Source organism: Hippocampus bargibanti, linkage group LG22 (genome assembly GCF_051943395.1).
Source record: "Hippocampus bargibanti isolate YZ-2025 linkage group LG22, ASM5194339v1, whole genome shotgun sequence".
Lineage (NCBI taxonomy): Eukaryota > Metazoa > Chordata > Actinopteri > Syngnathiformes > Syngnathidae > Hippocampus > Hippocampus bargibanti.
Window position 1 is genome coordinate 2,609,983 of NC_142755.1, and position 26,721 is coordinate 2,636,703.

Sequence of the window (26,721 nt, forward strand, 5' to 3'; positions counted from 1 at the left end):
AATAATAAAAACCCAGCGTGACAGCCAATGGGTGAACATGGGCATTGCACAGGCGTGGCCTCTTTAGAGCGCCTCATTGTCCTATCATAAGAAAGATACACTGTCGTGTGGCAGCGTCGGATAAGGCAGCGATTGAATGGTCGCCGTTCGCCATCACCGATACAACGAGAGGCTCTAAGTGGTTTTAGGAAGGAGAAGGAAGTGGGTGAGTTGGGGGTAGTGGGGTGATACGCCCGCTGCGCTTGTGCGCGCCTGCTTACTATCATGCATTGTCGGTGACATCATGGCGCGTGACCGCCAAACGACGGAAAGACTGTCTCTTGTCTCTTTTTCTCACGGAGAGAGCGATAGAAGGAGTGATGGAGGATTGGGTGAAGGTGAAAAATGGGGGGGGGGGGGGGTTCGTAGGGGGGGTACACAGATACTGCAAGAGGCCCCACCAGGAGGACATCTGGAATAAATCTATAAGAATCATTTTATCACTCTGGTTTAAAAGCCGGTGTGAGCTTGTAACTCTCAAGTTTTGCTTAAAACGAGACGTTTTGTCCTCATAAAGTTCATATCCTATTAAAAAAAAAATGTTTTTTTGCTAAGACTGTTTTCCAACATTTTTTCCACATCCTTACCTTCGCGCCTCATCCCAAAATGGAATGAATGGTTCTTTTTTGTCCATATTTCCTCTCAAAGTCACGCCGCAGAATTCCACGTTTGTCTCGTCAGACCACAGAATCGCCTTTTCGACAGTTTATTAAAAAAATTGACAAGCGGCATATAAATATACATAAATATGGTTTATTTGTAGTTTAATATGTTTATACGTGCTTGTCTTCAAATGGTATAAATTACTCCAAAGTCTTTTTTTTAGGGTGGGGTGTGGTTTTCACAGTAGGGCTTTAAATTCCTCCCCATCCACAGAAATGTAAAAACCATTCTTCTTCTTAAAAAAAAACTAATCATCTGGAGGGATTGATCCATCAATCGTGGCGGGGGAGCCCGTCCAGCTCCCGTCTGGACTAATGAGCGCCACGGCACAGATGCATGATGGGATACTGACAGTGTGGTCAACGAGGTTGACCGAAAGAATCCGTGCCCCCCCCCCCCCCCACCCCCAACCAGGCCAAACGTGTAATCTGTCTTCATTTAGACGCTCTTCATCGCCGCATTCCTTCGCCGCCGCATCGACGCACGCCCTGGCGCGTGGTCCAAATTGAACACCCCTAAAAAAAATGGCTGTGTGGTGAGGGGGGGATAAGACGCATGACTTTGCGGTATAAGGGGGGGGGGGATTCGTATAATTGCGCGTCTGCGTTTTTGTCTTCATCCATTCATAGGCTTTTGTCTTCATACATGCAAATCGGTGTGATTTATCGTATATGTCGCCGCGACACAGAAACAAAAAAAAAGGGAAACCGTCAAAATGGAGCCCTGTAATTAAACAAAGCCGATGTTTGTTTGCTTTGCGTGTTTTGGATTCTTCCAGCTAATTAAAATGACAAATGTCTCACTATTTATGAGTCATTTTAACTCATTCACTGCCATTCAGCAGTTGTTAAAGCGCTATATAAACCAGTATGTATGTCTTGTATTTTGTACATCTGCCCCCATTTCAAGCCCAGATCACTCCAGACTCATATTACTTAGGAATTAATTCTTTTTTTCTGATGAAAGAAGTGTCTTAGGTTTTTCACGCTGACTTGAATGTTTATGTAGTCCTAAAACTCAATATTCTGTGGGTCCTGCAATTTGAGTGACAATGACAAAAAATGGCAAAAAATAATAATGAATGAGTTAAAAAAATCACATTATTAATTTTTTACTTAATTATTTTTTATTATTTATTATGTATTATTATATACATTATTATATTATTTCTATATATTATTATTCATTATTTATATTTTTTATTTCTTATTTGTATTTATGATATGATATATTATATATGATATTATTATTATTCATTTTACATTATTTATTATTTATTATTTGTTAAATTAATTTATATATTACGATATTATTATATATTTTATTATATTGTTTATATATTATGATTAATTATTTATTATTTTTAATGATTTTTTTTATTGAGATTTATTAGTATATAAATTATTATATCATTTATATATACCATATTTTCTACACTATAAGGCGCACCTAAAAGAATGCGGTGCACTTTATGTATGTAAAACATTTTAAAATATGTGCATTCATTGAAGGTGCCCCTTATAATGCGGTGCACCTTATGTATGGAAACATTTTTAAATATGTCATTTTTTTTGAAGGTGCGCCTTACAGTCCAGAAAATACTGTAGTGTTGTTTATTTTTTCAATGATTTTTATTTATTGTTATATTGTATTGAATCTTGTCAGATTAAATCAAAATAGTCCTATCATTTATTATATTTATTTTTTTTATTTCATGCTTAAGTTTTGACTGTTGGGTGACGCAAGAACATCCGTGACGTTGCACGTTTAAATTTTAGTCACAAAAAGCGGTCAAGTCCACTTTACCTGACACCCCCCACTACATCCCCCGTTTTTTCCCCCTCCATAATACGAACTCCTCACGTCACCATGAATCACCGTGGCCGTTGACCCCTCGGGAGGTGTTCTTAACCCCCAGTGTTTGTGTACGCAGACAAGAAGCCCTGCTGGCTGCCATCAGCGAGAAGGACGCCAACATCGCCCTGCTGGAACTCTCCTCATCCAAGAAGAAGAAAACTCAGGAAGAGGTGGCGGCCCTCAAAAGGGAAAAAGACGGCTTGGTTCACGAGCTCAAACAGCAGGTGGGCTTTCGTTTGGGACATACTGTACACAAATTAAGAAACAGGCATGGGGGGGGCGGAGTCAGGCTCCCCCGTTGAGGTGTCAGCGAACCGCGTAACAAAACAAACACGTAAAAATCTGCCCCCCCCCCCATGCGTTTTCACGCATTTCCGCCCGTATAGGGTAAATTTAGGACCGAGGTACCCCATCTTGCCCACCACATTTTCCTTCCCCCCCCCCCCCAAGTCAAATTCATTGCGGCAATAAAACGACATGACTTAAAAAAATGCCTTTGTGGCTTTTTGCAAACGCACCCAATCGGGCTCCTTCCATTTTTTATGAATTTACCAGCCCACCCGTCAGACCCCCCACAACACCCCCTCCCTCACCACAAACTCAATTTTTAATACACCCTCTTCATATGGCGGCGTTTCATTTTTCATATTTTTCATCAGGCATTCTTTTTGCAAGTGGGTCTGCGCCGCGAATGGGTGTGAGCACCGCCACCCCCGCTCCCTCTGGTCCGTCTCGCTGCCTGTCTTTTTCCCCTCTGTGGTATCATAATTTTCAGTCCCTCAATGATGGATCACAGCTGAGACTTCCTCAGTATTCCCGTCTGTGTATGTTTGCGTGAGCGGCGGGCGTATTTTTAGCTCCCACCTATTACCCCCCCCCCTGCCCCGCCTCCCCTCCCCGTTTCATGTGTGCGTAACTGTCACACGAGGATAGAGTGCCTGGGCAGTTGTAAACCGGGACAAGTGACTGAAAAAAAATCTGTGAAGCATCCCCCTCTCTCCCAAAAAAGTTTATATAACATAATAATAATAATAATAATACATTTCAAAACTCTCAAGGTCACAGGATAAATTTTTCTATGGCTGAGCAGCGGCAGCCACATGCACCAGCATTCACTCAACCCGGAATAACTCAAATACAGTGGGGCCTTGTCTTACAAACTTAATTGGTTCCCAGACAGAGTGTGTAAGGCGAAAAGTATGTATCCCAAAAAATAATTTCCCATAGGAAACCATTAAAATGAGAATAATGCGTTCCCAGGTCTCCATAAAATATAATTAATAAAGTAACAATTACATTTTTTTTCCAGTGCAATATAATGGGATAAGTCTATTTTCTGGTTTTGTTACGAGAGATCAAGATATTTAAATTAGTGCATAGAAAGACATTCTGGTTAGCGTAACCATGCATGGCTGCGATTTATGGCCAAGAAACAAAAAAAATAATAATAAAAATCAAGAGGGTTGAGTTTTGCAAGTATTGTTATTATTATATGGAGAGTTTGCCAATAAAATCTATGCGTTTTCTCATCCATGCTTAAGCAGAAATGGTGATTCATCATTTTTTATTTTTGTATGCAAGTCTCCATTCATCTCATCTAACCATGACTCAGCATCTTGGCACCAGCGATAATTGTGTAGATTATGACACAATAATCTGCGATTCCCCAAAGGCTTTATCGCCCATGTCATAATCATGACTCTGCATTTTTTTCCTTCCCTCGCTTCATTCGTTGTCCAGGAAGGCGGCGAGAAGCGAGAGAAAAGAAACAGGAGATTGTCGGAATGAAATCAACGGCGTGATGATGTGATTTGGAATGAGCTGAGGTCAGCGTCGGCGATAATTAAAAAGACGTCGGCGAGAGGAAAACCACGGGAAGGGGGTGGAGACTTGGTGTGGGCGGCGGCGGAATCATTTCATTGCTGCTTATCTTCTACCTCCAAGAAAATGAGGTCAAAATATAATATTTTATATTTAGATGAGAGTATCAAAACACTTAGTGGAGTGGCATTGCATTGGATTTGTGATCAGCACAGTTTTTAAGCAGAAGATAAGATGAGGAAGTGAATCTCGGCCTGTCACGTTCATGATGGAAATAAGTGTCGATAAAAATATGTCATCATATATCAAAATAGAATAACAGAGGGTTGTGTCAGGAAGGGCATCCGACGTAAAAGCTTGGCCAAAACAAACATGCGGATCAAACCTCTAAAGATGGAGGACACTGATTTGCTGTGACGACCCCTTGAAGGGAAAAGCCCAAAGGAAAAGAAGAAGATATCAAAATAAAATAATATATTATATCAAAAGAGATTTTAAAACATATTTATTTATGTAATTATATAATATATATATTACATATAAGATTTATTATATAAAAATATATAATAAAAATCTAAAATAAATACAATATTTAATAAATATTTAATAAATTTAAAAACATTTATTGATTTAGTATAATTTTGCACTACATATACATGTATATTATATATAATGCAAATAATATATTAGATACATAAGTAAATAGTGCTAAAAAATTATTTTATGCCAAAAAATAAAATGCATTTAATTGTTTTTATTTTAAACAGCCAGTTGGGTGATGATTTTGACCGCTGTTTGACGGTCCATCCCATCCTGTCATCGTTGCGATTCCACAGACTCTCAACATGTATTTCATATTACCTCACTTCCTCCCTCCGCTCCTCCAAGGTCCACTTGGAAAGGTGAATTTACAGCCGTAACTTGGAGAAACGGAGCGGCAGAGGCGAGGACATGGTTTGGGGAGGGGGTTGTGGGGGGGTGAAAAAGAATACGGGGCAGCGACGGGTCGCTCGGGGAGCGAACGTGTTGAGAGGAACTCAGGAAGGACGAGAGGAAGTGCAAAAGACAATGTGTGCACCCATAATGTACATCATATGGTACTTGTAGCTTTTAAAAAAAGCTGCAGTATCACTTTAGGAAGCTCGTATTTTTTTATTTATGATTATTTTTCTTTGTACAGACTCAAAACCGGATGAAGCTAATGGCGGACAACTATGAAGACGAGCACCTGAAGGCATCATCCCCCAATGCAGAGCTGCCCAACAATCACAAGCCCTCCCCGGATCAGGTGCGTCATTTTATTTGGGGAGCGTTGAACCTCATACCGACTTAGTTCCTGTCTCATACTAACCGCGCCGCCGCTGCTCTCTTGGACTCACGCCGCTTCAGGACGATGAAGAGGGCATTTGGGCCTAGCAGGTCCTACGCGTCTTTGTCTTTCGCTCACCGTTTTGTACAGAATGGGTGAGCAAATTCGACAACCGCCGTCCGATATGCTCATTTGTGGCGTTCATCATCATGTCCCGATGACCTTTCGCTCCCATCCCTCGGCATGCCGCTGAATGCTGTTTTTGTGTTGCCAAGCTTTTGTGACATGCGCTCCATTCAAAACCCGACTCGGCCATCTTGTTCCTTTTCAGTTGACTTTTGTCATTTGTGTCGTCGTGAATCATCCTGGGTGACTTTGTTTGCGTCAATCTGTATCACTGATTTGTCTTTTTATTTTATTTTTATTGTGATTGTGATGATAATTTTTTTATTTTTGTTTATTTTTACTTTTATTTTTAGTTTTGTCTATATTGTTATTTTTACTTGAATTTTTACTTTTTAATTTATTTATATAGATTTTGTAATTTATTTATATATATTTTTAATGCATTTATATAGATTATTAAATTTATTTATATAGATTTTTAATTGTATTTAGATAGATTTCAAAGTGTCCTTTTCACCAGTGGATTCAGGACATGATGGTGAAATGTGCATGTCTGCTACAAGCTAAATGTTGAAAGCAAACAAAGCTGTATCATTCATTGACAAAATAGATATTGCCTTACATCTCCTGTTGCACGTAAATCCACTTCAATTCCAAGCCGTGGCAATTCCACATACGCAATACATCCACTCCAAATTCGTTCAAATATGGAAAAAAGTACATTTTAGTTGTTATTTTTCAGGTCGGTGATTTAGTATCACCCGCACAGTATCGTAGTGTTGTCTCATGCCTATTTTCTACCTACCTGGTAGAATGTGTTCCTATTTATAAATTTGCACGTCAATTCCGAAACAGGAAAGCAACGCCCCATTTCGTTTTTTTTTTTTTTTTCATCCGTCGTCGCGTGTAAAGTCGTCGCGCGCACGTCCTTTCTCTACTCGGTGTTGCGAGGCGGTTCATTTGCCACAGCACATTACACCCGAACACTGAGTGCCTGTGTTAGCGCGCCGTTAGCATATTTGTCCAGGACGGTTTTTTTAAAATATTTTTTTAATGGCTTTTTGCATTTTTAATGGCCTTTGCTAGTATTTGATGCGTCGCTGAAGAAAGACAAGAATGGAAATGTTTTCATTTTACCCCCACTCCCCACCCAATAATAGTCCACTGTAGGAATTCATTTATGAAATGTGAATTTTTATTAATTTTTTGTTCATTAAATAGCTATCGGTATGCTTCATTCTGTATGTGTAGTTTGAAAAAAAACAAATTCACCATCAATAATAAAGTCAATAAATAACGTGACCCTCGGTCTCGCTATCCTGGCGGTCAATGAGGGGAATGTCTCTCGTCGGAGTTGCTTCACCTTGGCGGTCAGGGTGCGCTAAGCCCGGTGTGGGGGAGGCTAATAAAATTAAAAAAGCAGCAACATGTGCCACACACGAACACACATTTCAAATATTTCTCCTCGGAGATGCTTTCATAGCGCGGTAATGCCTTGGTTTGATAGCACGGCAGCGGCGGCGGGCTCGTTAAACCGCCGGCCGCCGTTTGGAATCGCTCAGGCCGTGTAATACAAGCTTGTACTGTATATGGACGAGCGATGAATAAAAACGATACATTTTCAACTGCTGCGAGGCAAAACGAGCCCCCATGTGTTAAAACGGCGACCCGATAATGCCCAATTTCCCTTTTTCACGTTTGTTATGAATTATTTGACCTGGAAAGTGGCAGCCATCTTTTTTTTTGAGGTGCGGAAATAGCTGTTGCGTATAAGCAGAGATTGGATTCTAGGCCCAACGAACACGCAGCAACAAAGGATGTTTTTTCGCATAGTATAATTTTTGCATTATATCTTTTTCTTTTTTTTATGTATATATTTTGATCTCCATTTACTGTATCTCCATCACTCTTGATCAATATCCTTCTTTCCTATTTCCTCAGATTCTCTCTCCTCTCCTGGATGTGGACCAGAACCGTAGTAAGCTGAAGCTGTACATCAGTCACCTGACCTCGTTATGTCAGGAGCGAGACCCGGACATCCTGCAAGACATGGCCCCGCCCCCCGCTTACCACCGCGCCGACTCCGGCGCCGCCTGGCGCGTGCAATTGCACGACATGACGCACGAACAGGTGATGTGATCCCGTTAGCTCGCGGAAAGTAGCCGTGGATGCTTTAACGGCCAATTGCTTTAATAAAATATGTCTGCGCTTACCGTGCTAGCGCTCATTTGTTAGCGACTTGGCACAAGTTTTTTTTAAGGCTTTTTTTTTAGCATAGCAAAGAAAAAAACAACAAAAAATGTCCTACCCGCGTCTCAACTATATCTCATTTCCACACAATAGCCTCAGTTGTGCGTCACTCGCCGCTATTTCTTTCTTTATTTTATGTTTTTCCCCAACCGCTGTGGCGCCTTTACAATCACAACAACGCATCGCGTTGTCGAGGCCGCTTCCCTCTGGCGTTTATCGCGGCTACATATGCATTCGGAGAAAAATGCCGTCTGAAACCGGGAACCGTGCAGAACTTGATTCCAATTAATGTGATAATTGCTATTTCATATCATATCTCGGTGAAAAGGAGGCTCAAGTGAGTCAGAAGTGAGATGAAGCAAATAAGGTCATATTCCAATGAATAATTCAAAGAGCGATAGAAAACAAAAACATGTTGGGCGTTTGGCCGCCGTGTGGGATGGAAACTGCCAAATGTTCCATCCTGCATTATTATCAGCAGTCATGTTGGAAAAGCTTCCACTGCCGTCCCTCCACCACCGCCCCGTCCTGTTTTTGTATCGTTCATTGCACGCTGCCAGTCTAGGGGGCAGGACGCTAAAAAAACAAACATGGCGGCGCTCCGAGACAGTGCATCATGTGATTATTTTTTTCCCCACCGCTCTAATAAGAAATATTTTGATAAGCAAAATTGTCTATTATATAAATATATATACATATATACAGGTAACGTCCGACTTGCGACCGAGTTCCGTTCCGACCATACGGTCATAAGTCAAAATGGTCGTAAGTCGAAATCCATTCAAAATGTTGAATAGAGACTCAGAGGCTAAATTACTCGCAAACTACCCTATAGTGCATGTATGCATAATTGATAATCCATCACAATAATGGTGCTTTCAGGGCTGTCGTAAAAAATCATCCTCTCGACCTAACACACTCTCACACACATATCTTGACTCTTTTTCTGTTTTTTTTTTCTCATCCTCCACTCGCTTACCGTGATATCACGAATCGACGCTCACCTTCATCATCATAAGGAGACAAAGAAGGGAACTAGCCAACATGGTTGCTTTTCTTTTGTGCTTTCTACAAGGGGGCATCGTCGTGTCTGAAATGTTTGCAGGGTCAAGGTTGCGAGACTCAAAAGACGATAGGGAGCAGACTTCAGTCTTTATCTGTACCCGATCTAATCTTTACGGTCGTGTTTTTTCTGCGCGTTTGCTCTGCCGAAGCCTTTTAAAATTGGGAAATGTTTTGTTAGCTTGCTGATGCAACACCGCGAAAAGTGACTTTTGCAGATTGGACGTGACCTTTTTACCTCTATCTAGGTCAAGTGACATACACGCAGCTGTCCGTTACTAATTTTCCCACATATGGGCCGTCGTTTAGTCCATTTTTTCTTTCATGACCTCAAAAAGATAAACATTTTGATCGATTTTGAGGTGACACTAGAACGGATTAACGGTACTTCCATTCATTTCAATGGGGAAGGATGATTTGATTATTCATAGTTACAAGTATAGCCACCGAACAAATTAAACTCTATTCGCCTTTGTATTTTCCACAAACAACAACAAAAAGAAAGCATCATATATGTCTGGAGAGTACTTTTCGTGTGAATTTCATGACTCCATTTTTTCTTTCATGACCTCAAAAAGATAAACATTTTGATCGATTTTGAGGTGACACTAGAACGGATTAACGGTACTTCCATTCATTTCAATGGGGAAGGATGATTTGATTATTCATAGTTACAAGTATAGCCACCGAACAAATTAAACTCTATTCGCCTTTGTATTTTCCACAAACAACAACAAAAAGAAAGCATCATATATGTCTGGAGAGTACTTTTCGTGTGAATTTCATGACTCATTAACATGGTCATTACGACCAGATGTTCTACACATGAGTATTAATGTGGCGTTGCGATCGCCGGCTAATAGATGAGAGCGCTGAAAGAGGTTCTGATTTAACCTTTGCGATGTTTGAGCTCATTTTGCGCGCGTACATACACACACGGTTGCTAATCTTAGCTTATGTTACACGGGCTCCTTGAGCAGCGCTCGTATTGATACAGATGTATTGGTCGTTAAGGCAGTCAGGTTAGACGCGGCGGGCCCAATCGTAGCCAAAGCAAACAGCAGCGGCACTTTCTCACACAAATGTTCCGCTCGCCACGGGACAGACGGACTAGCAGGTTTTTTTTTTCTTCAGAGAGGGCGACACGGTTCTGATATGTACCATTGTGTTCGTGTGTGTGTTCAACATGATCACATAGTTTCCAGCATCTTGTGAGAAAAGATGAAAAGGCTCCTACCGGATTTTTACCCCTTTCGGGCACAGCGGTTACGACAGTGGACAGTTTATCGGGTTATCGGGTTACAGGGTGCAGGAAAGGGTTAGCATTATGTTTTTTTTTTTTTTTTTTAGAAAGGTGGGCTGACAAAACATACGATGCTAACGTGCATTCCCGAATCGGACATATATGCTCAGCTACTGAATGATTGAATGAATGAGTGAATGAATACGCAATATGAAAATAAATACTAAATAAATCCAAAAATAAATAAATACATAACCTGATAAATCAATAAATAAATATTTAATAAATAAATAAATAGCCAGATAAGTAAATAAATAAGTAATGCAGAAATAAACACAAAAGTAAATAAAAACATCACTAAATAAATAAATAAATAACCCGATAAATAAGAAATAAATCAATAAAAGGAGTCAATAAATAAATACATAAATAAATAAATAAATACACAAATAAATACAAAAGTAAATAAATACATAACTAAATAAATAACCCAATAAATAAATAACCCGATAAATAAATAACCCGCCAATTAAATAAATACATAAATAAATACATAAATAAATAAAGAAATAAAGGGCCAGATAAATACGTCTGCTTCATGTATATATTAATCCGTTGGAACAGTTTCAGTATTTCCAGATGTATTTATGTATTTATTTATTTATGTATTATTTTTTTGGGGCAGTTGGAGGCGGAGTTGGCGCTGTGCGAGCGGGAGGGGGCAGAGCTGCAGGAGTACGCCAACCAGGTGCTTCAACAGATCGCCGATCACTGCCCGGATATTTTGGAGCAGGTCGTCAACGCCCTGGAGGACAGCAGCTGACCACTTTCTCTTATCCTTGTCATCCAATTGACTTTTACTGTATTTTTTTCTTCACATGTTGCTGCTAATATGTTTTTGTCATCTTCTTCTATGGTTTCTGTCAACTTTCCGATGTGCTAGGAACACTCGCAATAATCCCTTTACTATCAACTGTATGGACGATAACACAAGGAGGAATCTTTTTTCTTTTTTTTTTTGGGGGGGGGGGGGGGGGCTTTTCTTTCTGGGCAGAGATGGAGAGAATATAAATTTGTTGCTTTTTGCTAATATATATACAAAACCTTGAAATGTAGAAACACTAATGTTATATAATTCCACTTGGATACTTGGTTGTCACCAGTGGGCGAACGTTACAGGTTTGAAAATAGAATTCATGGGTGGGTGAGGGGGATGACAAGAAGAATAAGAAATGAAATAAAATGCAAATGTATCTTTTCCGAACTGTGAAAGAGCATTTTCTAACGCACCTCATGTTTTCTGTGACAAATATCCCCCCCAAACGGAGCTTCCAACATGGCCGCTACGCCGTTATCATCCCTTCTCGCCGACGTCGCCTTATCTTGACCCCGCCGCCGCCGCTTTACCCCCCCACCGCCCTGTTGCAATGACACGATTCCAAGGCTCGCTCTCTTTCCCTATCTCGCTTTGTGCTTCCTGTTGCACTTAACATTCTTTCCACTTTAGGATGTATAAAAGCTACATTTACCTGTCCTTCACATCACATAGCTGCTTTTCCCATTTACTGTCGTAAAAAAAAAAAAAAGACAGCGGATGGAAGAAGCGGCGACCATGAACTCCAAAACTGACTTTTACGACATTCTGACCCCCGCTTGGTATTTATTTAATCATTTGAGCTCCATAGTGAAGTGAAAGCCTATACAGAGGTGCATTCAAGGGGGTGGGGGGGCATCCAGCAAGGCCAATGACGCGCTCCAAAGTAAACCGATTCGTGGATCTGTACTAAATCACGCACATGAATGGGGCTTATCACGGTAAATAAATACAGCATGCAAATATTTAGCCTCACGTGCATGCAAATGACGATAAATGTGAGCGTATTTTATGTCCGGGTGGAGGGGGGGAGTTGAGGGGGGGCGTTAAGTCATTTGCTGCCATTCACAAATTTATTCTGGAATTGAAAATATGACGTGGAGTGCCATTCTTGAATTTATTCAGTTTTTTTTCGTACTTGGTGGCTGATAAAGCACTGGTCAGACCTCTGGCAATGTTCTTTTTCTTTTCCACAAGGGGGCAGCATTTCCCGTTTAATGTTTGCGCTTTTTTCCTGTATAATAATAATAAATGTTATTTCTAGGTGCCTTTCAATATAAACCAATGTATGTATTGCATAGTATTTTGTACATCTGCCCTCATTTCAAGCTCATATAACTCCAGACCCATATAACTTAGGAATTAACTCTTTTTTCTGATGAAAGAAGAGAGACGAAGGTTTCTAACGCTGTATTGAATGTTTATGTAGTCCTAAAACTCAAGATTCTGTGGCTCCTGGAATTCGAGGGACAATGACAAAAACCCTGGCACTGTCATGGACACATTTTTGCACAGTTTGGGCAGTGAATTATTTAAAAATCCCATTAATTTTTTTTATTATATATTATATATATTATATTATTTATACATATTATTCTTCATTATTTATATTTATATTTATATTTATATTTATATTTATATTTATATTATATATTATTACATTTATTATTATATTATATGCAGTAAAGTCTCGTTATATCGATATGGGTTATATTGATGATATTGCTTATTACGATACTATTTTCATTTCCCGTGCACATTTCTAGTCTTTTTATGTATAATTAGTTCCATTTAGTACGATTCATGATTATTACGATAATCCGGTTACTACGGTGCTCTTTTTCATGTCCCACCGGCCATTTTGCTATGTTTATATCGATACAAAAGATACTTAAGGTGAATTGATATTTGCTTAGGGGTTTCTATACAGTACCACCATTATCGAAATCTGTATCCGTCGCGCCATTGGTTGACTTGGTCACGTGATTTGGTTACGTGTATATATTGTACGTATATATTTTTTTTATTCATTAAGCAGGGGCCACTTTTGATCCAAATCAACCCATGTCCAGATCGATAGATAAAATCTGAAGGTGAAGTCGTAATGAAAGGGTGTGGGTTCAAATCCCACTCCTGACGTCCATTTTGTTGTAAAATAAAGATGTCTTGTTCATGTCCAAAACCCTGAACAGTATCAAGTGCCAGATTCAAGGTTGAATCCGTTTTCACATGGTCACAATGGGAATTATGCTCCCCGATGGAGGCGTGGGTTGAAATCCCCAATCCTGACATCAATTCAGCAGCTGTCATCGAAGCAAAATATCCAGAAAGGATTTCTTTCAAAGTCAACTTATCCATCTGTAGTTTTCAGACACAAACTGGTTCGTTTTTCTATTTGACACGTTTCATTGCTCAATCGTAAATTACATCGATTTGGATGTTTTCATTGTCTTTTTTTTGTGTCCGGATGGCCAAGTAATCAACATTCATAAGACTGTTGATGAATTACTCCACTTTTGGATACAAAATGGCTGCTACACAAACTTTTATTCATTACAGGTAGTCCCAAATTTAAATTTGACGGTTCCTTTACACATGTCAGGATGGCCGAGCGGTCTAAGGCGCCAGACTCAAGGTTCAAAAACCTTCCACGATGGATCTCTGGTCTCCATAGGAGGCGTGGGTTCAAATCCCACTCCTGACATGACTGTTTTTCAATATATTTCAAATAAAATGGCTTGTTACCAAACCGTTGTTGTCATTTTTGTATTCAAAATGGCTGAAAGCAGCATATTTTTAATTACAGTAATTAGCCGATGCAACATTACCTAACAAATTAGCTATCTGTTGATTCCCTACATGTAATTACCTCAGTATAAATATCATGTCAGGATGGCCGAGCGGTCTAAGGCGCCAGACTCAAGGTTCAAAAACCTTCCAGTTGGGATTTCTGGTCTCCAAATGGAGGCGTGGGTTCAAATCCCACTCCTGACATGACTACTTTTCTCATAAAATGTCTTGTAACCAAGAGTTTGTTGTCATTTTTGCATCCAAAATGGCTGAAAAACCAACATATTTTTAATTACAATCATTTTTAGATGCAAAATGTTCCATATAAGGATTGTTAGACAATCTGTTAATTTGCTAGATGTTAATATTTTGCACTAGGTTTCACGTCAGGATGGCCGAGCGGTCTAAGGCTCCAGACTCAAGGTTCAAAAAACCCTCCAGTTGGGATTTCTGGTCTTCAAATGGAGGCGTGGGTTCAAATCCCACTCCTGACATGACTATTTTTCTCATAAAATGTCTTGTAACCAAGAGTTTGTTGTCATTTTGCATCCAAAATGGCTGAAACCAACATATTTTTAATTACAATCATTTTTAGATGCAAAATGTTCCATATAAGGATTGTTAGACAATCTGTTAATTTGCTAGATGTTAATATTTTGCATTAATTTGCAAGTCAGGATGGCCGAGCGGTCTAAGGCGCCAGACTCAAGGTTCAAAAACCTTCCAGTTGGGATTTCTGGTCTCCAAATGGAGGCGTGGGTTCAAATCCCACTCCTGACATGACTGTTTTTCTCATAAAATATCTTGTAACCAAACGTTTGTTGTCATTTTTGCATCCAAATGACTGAAACCAACATATTTTTAATTACAATCATTTTTAGATGCAAAATGGTCCATACAAGGATTGTTAGACAATCTGTTAATATGCTAGATTTTAACATTGTGCATTAATTTTCATGTCAGGATGGGCGAGCGGTCTAAGGCGCCAGACTCAAGGTTCCCAAACCTTCCAGGAGGGGTTTCTGGTCTCCAAGCAGAGGCGTGCATTCAAATCCCACTCCTGACAAACTTGTTTTTCAGTATATTTTAAACAAAATGGCGTGTTATCAAACTTTTGTTGTCATTTTTGCATCCAAAATGGTTCAAACCAACATATTTTTCATTGCAGTCATTTTTAGATGCAAAATGCTCCATATCAGGATTGTTTAACAATCTTGTAATTTGCTCAATTATAATAATTAGTTATAAATTTAACGTCAGGATGGCCGAGCGGTCTAAGGCGCCAGACTCGTGGTTCAAAACCTTCCAATTGGAATTTCTGGTCTCCAAATGGAGGCGTGGGTTCAAATCCCACTCCTGACATTGTTTTGTCCTCTATTTGAAAATAAATGGTGCTTGTTCAAAACTGCATAATTTGATCGCAAAAAAAATAACCAACATATCATGTATTTTGATTGACATTATTTCTTGGATGCATTTTTATTTGTAGTGATGGTGGCGTTTGTTTACATGGTTACCAATGGATGGTAATTCCCACGTCAGGATGGCCGAGCGGTCTAAGGCGCCAGACTCAAGGTTAAAAACCTTCCATGTGGGATTTCTGGTCTCCGAATGGAGGCGTGGGTTCAAATCCCACTCCTGACATCTTTTTATTTCCACCCCAAAACGAATTTGGTCCATTTTGACGGACACACCTTCCGGACTAAGAAACACCCACTCGCTCCTCTTCCTCTTCATTTTTGACACAGCACGCAGGAGCAGATTCGGCAGTCGGAACCACAACTTTTTTTTGGGTCACGGCAAATAAGCAAACACAAAAAAACTAGCAAGCTCGCTTGATTCCAACTTTATAATTGTCTTCTTTTTTTGCAAGAGGAGTTTTTTTTAACGGAGTTTACTTTATGACGGGCACCTGTTGATCGTAGTGCACCGGTTCGGACTCGTATTAATCTTAACACTGGACTTTTCTGGACTTTCTGACCCTTCCCCCAACGGAGAATCGTGCAAATTACTTCTGCCGATCATAAATGGACTTTTGTGCACGGGAAAAAAGTGGACTTTTAAGGCGATACCTGTCAAAATAAAAGCAAAACAATACGTGAGTTTCTGGGTCGCAGATTCAACACTTTCTTCTTGCCTGTCAACAAAAGGATTCGGGAACAAAAGGTAAGATTTTTTAAAAGCATTATTATTATTATTATTATTATTATTATTATTATTATTATTATTATTATTGTTATTATTCTGTTTGTGAAATGCATATGCCGTTGTATATATTTTTTTGTTTATTTTATTTGAATAAATCGGTGCTTATCTAATATTTTACGTTAAGTTGTCCTGTTTAAAGTCCCCACGTCGCTAAGTTTAGTAAACATGTGGAGAAAAGTGCCTGTATGTCAACTGTGTGACAGTGGTAAAATGCAATCTGTGTACTTTTGGTCCCAATGAAGGCTGCCCTCTCACTATGCGGTGCAGCCTGCCTTCTATTTTGGGTGAAAATGATGCACAAATGTTTCTCTCAGCGTGGAAGATATGTTGCCTTTTTAAATGCAACTATGCAACTATTTCTTTTCATAGATGTGTAATGTAAACTATCTAGACACCAGCTTGTATTTTATGACCCCCTTGGGCCCCTTTATATTTATTCCTGCGCAAAATAAGTTCTCGTGTCATTTTTAAAAAGTATTTTTAATCATTTTAATTTGTCCATGTTGGCTTGACATACTACAGCGAGATTCTAAAGTGATACTTGAGGGACATGTGGGGATCTGAGCGTATGGCATTTCTTTGCCTTTGTGTGTGTATGGATCCCAATGGGAGCTTGGATAACTAACACACACACACATGCACACGTATGGAAGTGCATGTGAACACCGTGGCCTCGCCACTTGAAGAGTTTCTGTGAATGATGATCCCTGATTGGTTGATGTGCATCCTGGGAATTCTTCTCCATTTGGGAATGAGCTTGACCCCAACCCCCGCCCCCCTCCGTGTGTGTCAGTGTGAGGTAAGACAGGTCCCCCTTTCGTGAGCCTCTGGGAACTAATCACTCAAGGATGCTAACACGCTTTAACTGTGAATAGTCCTATTTCTTTGACAAATGAGGAGCTTCAGTGATGTCATCGTGCAGGATGCCGAGGTTGGGCCTTGGCATATTTTGGCTTTGTTCCTAACCATGTGTGCGTGTGCGTGTGGTACACGTGTGCGGATTATACGCACATAATTGTAGACATTGTCCATAAAAAAAAGCGCTGGCTGGTTGGCTGGCTGCGACAGGCCTGCGTTTTGCTGTTTAAACTAATTTAACCTCTGGTGATCTTCAAAGTTCCGTTTTAATACAAGTGGGGCAAGCATATCAGCATTGGGGGGGGGGGGGGGCTATAGAAATGCAATGGAATGGTATTCATGTGTGTTTGCAATGCAAAGTAATCCATGTCATATAACTACAGATCACTTTTATTGGGTACTCAATCAATATAAAACACAATTATTGATTTTTAAAACACAAATACAACCCCCCTAAATAAAAAAAGTTAATCATACTCAGTTTTTATTGTACATTTTGAAGCATTTAGCGTTTAAATTCAATACTGGTGGACAACAAGTTAGATGAGAAGAAACAGTGCCGTCTTGTGGTGACCTATTGTCACTACAACTACTCCAAATGCAAAAACACCTCCAAAAATGGTCAAAGTAGTTGTTTGGAAATCTATTTAAGACCCTCACTTTTAGTTTGGCAACTTGTGACATTACGTGAAGGAGAATGAACACAATAAAAGTGAAGTTTACGATGTATTTAAAGTTTAACAAATACGCTGGTGGGTTGCAACGTCTGCTTATAATCAAAAAAAGTTTGAAGTTTATTGCAGTAAAATAGTTCACAGACAGATGGCGCTGCTTGACTGACACGTTTTTCGTCCAGGAAGGGAAATACAGAGCAAAAGGTGAGCAACCCGAGTGAAAATGAGTGACCGGAAGTAATCCATTCACCCGCATAATAATATTAAGAATAATACATTTAGTTTCTACTTGTTAAGGAAATATATTGTGGGGAAAAATAGGAGCCATAAAACAACATATTTTTGTTTATTTGACCCTTTTTCTGCTTGAAATAACAAAATAATAGTGCCTTGACTGACTAAAATTTACTTCATGACCACTCTTGCCATTCAAAACACCCATACATTCACTTTCCCCATGGAAATAAATGTAAATGCTATTAATCAGTTGCCATGTCACAGTCATAAGAAAAATGACAGTAAAATACCGTATATTATAAAAATAGAATTAAAAATAGAACGTAAAGAATTTAAATAATTGTCCAATGTGATTTAATGGCCATTGTAAGTCTGCTGTGTGTGTGTATTATGAACACAGAAGAAGACTATGGCAAGGAATTCATGGGGCAGTTTTGGCAGAGGATAAAGAATATATGCATGTGCATCTTATATTTGTGCGATTCAAGGTTCAGATGTTCCTTTTCAGTGTCATACTCTGCGACTTCACTGAGTCTTTTTATTTACTTTTTAGCACCCCTGAGCTACATATAAAAAAACAGTGACCTTTTCACGCAAAATTGCAATCATATGCTTCCATTTTAAACTCCGGATCAGCATGACTCAACAAAAATCTACTCCGTTCTGTCAAAACAATCAACAGAAGCCGCCCCCCCGCCGCCGCCATCTTTACCCACCCTTGTGTGGGCGCCATGCCCAGAGAAAGGGGGGTAGGAGAAGGGGGGGGGGGTAGGATGGTTTAAAACAGGAGAACGGACGAGAAGATAAGTGCGCGGATGAAAGCCGAGAGGATCAAGAGATAAGAGGATGTGCGACTGTGGTGGAAAGAAGGGAGGGTGAAAGTGTCGTGGGACGGGGGGGGGGGGCGCAAGGGGGATGCGAGACAAAAGGAGATTAGAAAAATAGATAGATCAATAGATGGAGTGATAGAGCCTACAAAGGAGAAAGAGAGAGAGAGAGAGAGGTCAGAGCAATGGGACACATCTCTGGAGTGTCTGGTGGGGTGTGGGGAGGGGGGTCAGGATGAGAGAAGAATGCAGAGAAGGAAAAGCAATCGAGTGTGGCGAAAAAGGACGAGAGTCAAAGCCCGAGAAGCTCGACCTTGGGAAAAATGTAAGCGCCACCCTGCTATCAGGGGTACCTAATCAAGTGGCTGGCTTCAAGGTTGGACCACCCTCTAGCCCCTCCCCCACTATTAAAAAAAAAATCACCTCACCTCGCTCACGCTACACGAGATACGAAGCGTGACAAGGTGTCGGAAAATGACGCTAATCCATCACTCTTGTTTACTGTACGCGCGCCATATTTCAAATAAATGGCGCAGAACAATAACCGCCATTTTTTTTTTTTTTTTTGCGCCCGAATCACTGACTGTGCATGTTCGCACTCCATTAAATGACCATCATCACCATCATCATAATGGAATATAATCAGCCGCTGCACCCGCCACTGAGCCGGAGGAGTCATATCATCTATTTTATTTGAGTTATTAATGTATTTTTTTTTCTTCACAAATCACCAGGCGATCATTGGACAATTCCTTCGGTGCGCCTCCATTTTGTACAACAGTAATCCCTCGTTTTTCACGGTGTTATTGTCGCTCAAATTCCACGACCCGCAGAATATTAAGTTTTAGGACGACATAAACGTTCAATGCAGCGTTAAAAACCTTAGACGCTCTTCTTTCATCAGAAATAAATAGTTAATACCTAAGTTATATGAGTCTGGAGTTATATGAGCTTTAACAACAAAGCACTAACTGTTGTTGTAACTCTGACTAACTCTGTTGTAAAGAAAATACATTTCCAGAGGTCTGGCTGGCGTTTTATCGGCACCCAAGCATGAAAAAAAACCGAACTAATTCAGGAATGGCAGTGAATGAGTTAATGGAGTTCTACCAACTATATGTGAGTAACTCCGTTTTCTCAAGCTCCCTTCGAACACTTTGTGTTTGCCTTTGTGTGTGTTTGTGTGTCGTAGCCATCGCTAATACTCGTGTGTGTGTGTGTGTCTATGTGTGTGTGTCTGTGTGTGTTTTTGCCACTAGCCCCAACAGCGAAATGCAGCCGGCATGACGGAGAATGACAGGTTGATTTATGGCGAGGCTATAAGTAGAATGACTACTGCTCCAGTGTGTGGGTGTGGGTGTGTGTGTGTGTGTGTGTGGATGTATGTGTGTGTGTGACAACGACAGGGAGGTAGGAGTGGAAACATGGTCGAGAAATGTAGTGCGATGACGATGAAGTGAACGATGGCGAAGGAGTGGAATGAAATTTGAGGATTTATTGGCCAATTTGTAAAGATACCCGAATAAAAACCGCAACTGGCTTCCTGAAACGTCTTTGAATTGATTATCCTTCTCAAGTATTGAATATTCGGGTAAGATTTTGCGTTTGAAACGTCAGCAGGGTGGGAAAAAAATGGCCGCCATCCAGCCTCGGCAACACTTTACAACCCACGTTTTTGCGCGGGTGTTTTGACGACTGTCGAACTGACTATACAATGCCATTTTTGGGGGGGAGGATGAAGGCGATAGGAGCGTAAAAAAAAAAGAAATAATGCAAAATAATAAATAAATATATACATAAATAAAAGACTAGATAGATAAAAAAATAAATACATAAATAACAAATACATTTAAATAAATTGATAAAAGTAATATGTGAGGAAATGCATACATATAAATACATAAACATATAAATACATGAATAAATAGTTAATAATTCTAGCCAATAAATTAATGACAAAAGTAGAAAAGTAAAGTAAATAAATAAATACATGGATGAATGGATACATTGATAGATGGATAAATAAATAAATAAATAAATGCATTAAAACATAAATAAATAAATACATACATACAAAACAAAATAAATAAATACATAAATAAATACACAAATAAATTCATAAATAAATACATCCATAAATACACAAATAAAAGCCAAAAAAATAAATATGTTAATAACTAACTAACTAACTAACTAACTAACTAACTAACTAAATACATAATAAATACATAAATAAAAGCAATAAATAAATAAATAAAAGCCATAAATAAAAGCAATAAATAAATAAATAAATAAATAAATAAATAAATAGGGGCCATAGCATTGGTCGGGAATGGAACCCTGACATCCTGCGTGGCAGGAATTCCATCACTGATCCACCGATGCTTTTTCAGCACTGCCTCGTCATTTCCTAAAGAGAGTAACATCACAAAATTTAAAAAAAAAGTGTATATATAAATATATTTCCAAAAAGTCTTTGTATCTGTTTAATGAAAAGACGCCATAGAGGAGCAAGAAACAATCATTTCCCCTCTTTTCAGTCTTCATTTTTTTCCCTCCCCCACAAATATGCGCTCGTGTGTGTGTGTGTGTGTGTGTGCACGCGGGTAATCCCAGCAGTGTGTGTGCCTGGCTGCTTATGAATTCTCTCTCTGTCTCTCTTTGAGCCCAGGAGCCTGAAGGTCTAACCTCCATTTGAACTCCCGCGTTTGCTGTGTGTGAGTTCCCATGCGTGGATGGACCCCAATCCGACCCCCCCCCCCTTCCATGTCGAGAGGACCTGCTGTATTTTTGTTGACTTTTTTGGGTTGCAAACCCATAGATGAGACACCCGTTTTGCGTTCCTCTTTCTTGAAGTCCTCAGCACCCAACGCTGAATTTATGGGTCACCCAAAAAAACTCCATGCAGGGGCAATGGCCCTTCCTCCCATGTCCAGAAAGGAAATACCAAATTACTGAAAGACCCCCATCCTCCCACCCTCACATTATTTCTCTCCTCTCATGCACTTTCTCCCTCTTTCCCCGTGGGACGCCTTTCTATTTTTCGGCGCTCTCTTATCTGTTTTGGCAGCTTTGTCGCCATATCCTATTTTTATTGCAAAATACATTTCTGGATATGTTAGGAAAGAAAAGACGGCACGATAGTGCACGTGTGTGTGAGAGAGTGTGTTTGTATGGCTACTTTTGTATGGCTACTTTTGGAGAGAGACGCACTGAATAAAATTCATGACCGCCAAACGGTGGACACCAGAGGAGGAGATAGGAGTGGAAGAGGAGTGTGACTCTGGATGTTTTGGTTGCCATCTTGGACGGGTCCAGATGTTTATCTTCTCAAAGCAATGCGCACATCTGGAGCTTGAGCCGATGGCCTTGCAATCTTGGATGGTTCACATGAGGGGATTATATATTTTTTTAATATTTTATAATGTGAAAATGTGTATTTTTTGGTGTGGAGGGTCTATATATAATATCTCCCATATTATATTTTAATATTATTTGTATTATATTTTATATTATTTTTATTATATTTTTGTATTATTACATTTATTATTGTATTATTTATTTTTCGAAATTATTATTATTTATTATATTTATAATTTTTATTATATATTTTTGTATCATTTCATTTTTATGTGGCAGTGTGTGTTGGTGGTGATTGTGCAGGAGTGATGGATGGAGGAGGATGAGTTGTGGGGGGGCTGATAAGATGGCGGATTATCAAGGGAGGCGAGTGGTGTTTCTAATGACGAGAGGAGGGTCTCGGAGTGGGGGGGGACAAGTGTCATGTGTGGCATTTACACATGTATAAGGGATGAGGGAGATGGAGGGGGGGTCACGCGGACTGTACGTGGTGGCGAATGCACAAAATCAATGCAGTCGTCTGCGTGCGCATCGTTGCGTCCATGTATCGCGTCACTTTCCTCTTTTGTACCCCCCCCCCCCAGCCTCCCCATCTTGAGTCACATGCAAAGTCGCCAAGCGTTCTCCTATATTGAAAAAAAAACAACATCTTTTGTCGTGTATGCTCGTTACCAGCTCAAATATTTATGACCGAGCTCCCCCCCTTTAGTGAGTCGATGGAACCATGTACCGAAGACGCCAAACATAACCCCCCCCCCCCCCTCCTCAAAGTACCCGAGCGATAAATAACTGTGTACATGTTCTTGTCTAACTATATTTGCGAGGACATCTCTTCTTGGCCCAAACAAACATTGTCGGCCATTTTGAAATCTTTTTCACAACAGCAATTAAAATAATACAAACACAAATACAAATACAAATAACATTAATGACTGTGTACGTGTTCTTGTCCAACTATACTTGTGAGGACATCTTTTTGGCCCAAACATTGTCAGCCGTTTTGAAAAACAGAAATTAAAATAATAATAACTATAATAACCCTCACATTCCTTTCTTCTTCTTCTTCCTTCTTTTTTTTGGTACTCCCCCCCTCACCCCCATCCCCCCTTCCCTCACCATGTCAACTCGACACATGCATACACTCAAACTAAGTGCACTCACACACACATACATCACGCTCCCTCTTCTTACCACCCACACAGAAAGGAGGACAGATACAGGCCACAAAACACACTCGCACACACTCGCACACACACACACACACACACACACACACACACACAAGTGTTCACCATGCTCAGCAAGATCAGATGTCAGCTCGACTGACACAACACACACACACACACACAAATGGGTGGAGGGTATTTCTTCTTCCCCATGCTCTGTTTCCTTCTCCCTCTTATAGAATATATACATTTTTAAAAACCTATCCCACATACCACCGACACAATATTTGGGGGGAGGATGATTTTAAAGATTGTGAAGACGTTTGCTTACTGCTGTTAAGATAAAAAGAAAAGAAAAGAAAAGAAAAATGGAGGGTCGATCACCTCACCTTGCTTGGAATATACACACACAAAAAAACACATCCATAAAGAGAGTACATGCAGACATACAAAATGGCTTCACGCACAACCGCGCGCATGAATAAATGATGTTTGGAGAACGCCAGCGTGAACCAAGACGCCCTTTGTGCACATAAAAAAAATAATGACATAAAAATCTGTTTGAAAGGGGAAGTTGCATAAGTGTACACACCCTCGCTTAACATGAGATTGCGGCTTTGTTATGAGTTTTTTGTGTGTGTAATAAATCACGGTTTAACTCCTGTTACATGTGAGTCAGGATAAACTCTCCACCAATTAATCTGAGGAGCACGAAATCAAGATGGTCTCGTAGGCTTTCTGGCCATTTTTGCCTGGAGTTTGAATCTCCCCTTTTTTCATGTTAGCACTTTGTTCTAGCTTCAGCTGTTAAAGCGCTATATGTATGCATTTTTGGACATCGTCTGGCAGTCAATTAGTTAATTATATTGATTTATTTTGCTGATATTAGGCCTATAGATGACATGGATGTGAATTATGAACAGGTCAGAATAGCAATGTTGGTACAAAAGCAGAATGCTAGATGAAGTTTTGATGTTCCTGTAGGCTTTTTACTGATCTTTTTCAGAGGTTTTCTGCTAACGGACCACTATTTGCAACTCAATAGCGCATATTTATTTATGTATTTTTTGGTGTGTACATTTGTTTTACATTTACATGTAAAGAGCATGTTGAGATGCACGCACGCCATTGTAAACACGGGCGAGCGTGTGCCGCATTTCGTGACCCCCCCCCCCTCCCACCCCCATTTTTATGTAAATGCTCCTCCCGGTTGAAGGCAAAGGACGGCGAGGAAGCAGAATGGAGATGCAAAGACGCACAAATGTGGAGGAGACGCACAAGTAAAAGTGCAAGGCAGGGGGGGAGGAATAGGGGGAGGAATAGGGGGGTGGGTAGACAGAATAGACGAGCTCAGCAAGAGAGGCGGAGGAGGAACGGGGGGTGTGATAGGAGGAGGAGGGGGGTGATTTTGACAGCTCGCAGCCATGACAGCAGCAGAAGGTGGTTGTGTGTGTATGTGTGTGTCTGCACAATAGACGCAAAGTTTCTCATTCTGAGGAGGGGATTTTTAAGCACCCCCCTTCCCCCTCAAAAAATAATCAAAGCACTGCATCCTTGTGTGTTTTGTGCCAACCTACCAGGCCATTTCATTAGATACAATGCAAAAACAATGCACTGTGTACCGAATGAAGTGGCTGCATTTGCTCAAATGTGTGTGTGTGTGTGTGTGTGTGTGTGTGTGTGTGTGTGTGTGTGTGTGTGTCTGTGTTTGCATGAACAATGTTATCCCCCCCCCATCATGTCCCCCGCGTCAAAGCCCAGTCGAATCAAGTGTACTCCGTGTGCACATGAGTGTGCATGGAGGCTTATGTGCCAAACCGGATCAATATGAGCTGATCAATAGGAGAAGACAGCTAGAAGGACCATGGGGACGTCGACACACACACCTGCCACACACACACACACACACACGCACACAAACACACACGCCTCTTTGTATTCCATCCTCAGCTCACAGCCTTGCCTCCGCCTCCTATGGCTCTTTCATATTTTTTTTTTGCTCTTGCTTGCCAATAATAATAATAATAATAATAATAATAATAATAAATAGTGATAATGATAATAATATTAATAATGATAAGAGTAATAATAATAATAATAATAATAATAATAATAATAATAATAAAAACAAAAATAAGAAAAAAATGTACTTTTTCCACATATTCCACGGCCAGTTCCAATTTGTGATCAAAGATGATTTTTTTTAAATCAAATGAAGCGTTGTGTATCATTTTTAAAATGGAAAAAAAACATCTAGAATTAATTGCAAGGCTCTGTTTCGAGCCCACTTTTATTTTATTTTTTATTTTTTACTGTTATTTTTTTTGCAGCAATATTAAAGGCTGACATGTACTCTTTGTTTACATGTGCAGCACTTCCTGTCAAAAAATAAAATAAAACAATAACAAATAATAATGTTCCCCTGCATCGACGGAAACAACGTGACACATTTTCATCGGTGAAAAGGAGGACAGTTTCTCTTTGTCATTGCTGAGAATGACACGTCGGCGGCAACCGCTCGGCGAAGTCAACATCACATTAAAGCTCCTCTGTAGCAGTTTTTTTTTTCTTGCAATCGTCTTCCCCGCGCCGATTCCCTCGCCAATCAAATATTCAACAGCGTGGCCCCGTATATTTGGAAATGAACTGCGTCTAATTTCAAAATAAAATATTTTTTTCCGCCATATCTGCGGTCGATTGGGTAAATGGGCACTCGACATGTTAGATGCGTCGGAATTAGAAAAATGTATGATTATCATGTAGAGTTGTAAACACAGTGGCAGCCATTTTGTTTTGTACTTCCTCAAGGCCCAGTTACAGTAATGCCTCAGTTTTCGACCATAATCCACTCCAGAAACCTGTTTTTTCGAAAACCAAATCATCACTTCCCATTATAATCAATGTAAAAAAATTTAATTTGTTCCAAGTCTACAAAATAACTTTTTAAATGCACTTTTTAACTATTTTACTGCATAAACTGTACACAGACGTAATAAAAAAGCATGTCATTTCTGTAATACTATCAAAACATACTGTAATGTTTTATTTTCACCAATTTTAACATTAACATTGGAACATTAAAAACACGCCTACCCACAATGGAACGCGGCATGAGAATAATGTCGGATTTGCAGAGATCTTTAAAACATTATTCAACAATAGAAATGCGTCGGTGACAAAGAAGTATTGTGAAATCGTAATTCGCCAATATTTCAACGTTGTTATTTTCGCGATCGAAAGTCAATCAGGTTTACAATTGAATTAAAAACAACCCCAACCAGCACATAGTAGACACCCCTAAGACCCCTCCCCACTTTTCCAGCAGTCCCGGGGGGGGGGGGTGGCGAGCGGACTCAA

At 39.8% G+C, this 26,721-nt stretch overlaps 2 protein-coding genes and 6 non-coding genes across 13 annotated transcripts in view; all 8 read left to right on the plus strand.

The window, feature by feature from the left end:
- The window catches only part of LOC148881602 (ELKS/Rab6-interacting/CAST family member 1-like), a 46,048-nt gene extending 33,813 nt beyond the window's left edge, over positions 1-12,235 (plus strand). For 2 of the 6 annotated variants that reach the window (XM_088988960.1, XM_088988961.1), the window contains 4 exons: positions 2,636-2,783; positions 5,561-5,668; positions 5,770-5,844; positions 7,757-7,891. In XM_088988960.1, coding sequence (XP_088845086.1) covers positions 2,636-2,783; positions 5,561-5,668; positions 5,770-5,796 — 283 coding nt within the window. In that variant the 3' untranslated portion in view covers positions 5,797-5,844; positions 7,757-7,891. Of the gene's footprint in view, positions 1-2,635; positions 2,784-5,560; positions 5,669-5,769; positions 5,845-7,756; positions 7,946-11,055 lie in introns of those variants that run through there. The other 4 variants (XM_088988956.1, XM_088988957.1, XM_088988958.1 and 1 more) reach the window with 4 other exon arrangements.
- Positions 12,236-13,841: 1,606 nt separating this feature from the next.
- Positions 13,842-13,948, plus strand: trnal-caa (transfer RNA leucine (anticodon CAA)). The gene is made up of 2 exons: positions 13,842-13,879; positions 13,904-13,948. It is a non-coding gene; the product is annotated as a tRNA-Leu (tRNA).
- A 182-nt stretch (positions 13,949-14,130) lies between these two features.
- Positions 14,131-14,238, plus strand: trnal-caa (transfer RNA leucine (anticodon CAA)). Its single transcript has 2 exons — positions 14,131-14,168; positions 14,193-14,238. It is a non-coding gene; the product is annotated as a tRNA-Leu (tRNA).
- A 181-nt stretch (positions 14,239-14,419) lies between these two features.
- Positions 14,420-14,528, plus strand: trnal-caa (transfer RNA leucine (anticodon CAA)). Its single transcript has 2 exons — positions 14,420-14,457; positions 14,483-14,528. It is a non-coding gene; the product is annotated as a tRNA-Leu (tRNA).
- Positions 14,529-14,706: 178 nt separating this feature from the next.
- trnal-caa (transfer RNA leucine (anticodon CAA)) lies at positions 14,707-14,814 on the plus strand. Its single transcript has 2 exons — positions 14,707-14,744; positions 14,769-14,814. It is a non-coding gene; the product is annotated as a tRNA-Leu (tRNA).
- Positions 14,815-15,289: 475 nt separating this feature from the next.
- trnat-cgu (transfer RNA threonine (anticodon CGU)) lies at positions 15,290-15,396 on the plus strand. The gene is made up of 2 exons: positions 15,290-15,327; positions 15,351-15,396. It is a non-coding gene; the product is annotated as a tRNA-Thr (tRNA).
- A 175-nt stretch (positions 15,397-15,571) lies between these two features.
- Positions 15,572-15,678, plus strand: trnal-caa (transfer RNA leucine (anticodon CAA)). The gene is made up of 2 exons: positions 15,572-15,609; positions 15,633-15,678. It is a non-coding gene; the product is annotated as a tRNA-Leu (tRNA).
- A 113-nt stretch (positions 15,679-15,791) lies between these two features.
- Positions 15,792-26,721, plus strand: part of wnt5b (wingless-type MMTV integration site family, member 5b) — a 32,884-nt gene continuing 21,954 nt past the window's right edge. Inside the window, exon 1 of the mRNA XM_088988870.1 lies at positions 15,792-16,200. The gene's annotated coding sequence lies outside the window, so the exon portion shown is untranslated. The remainder of the gene's footprint in view (positions 16,201-26,721) is intronic.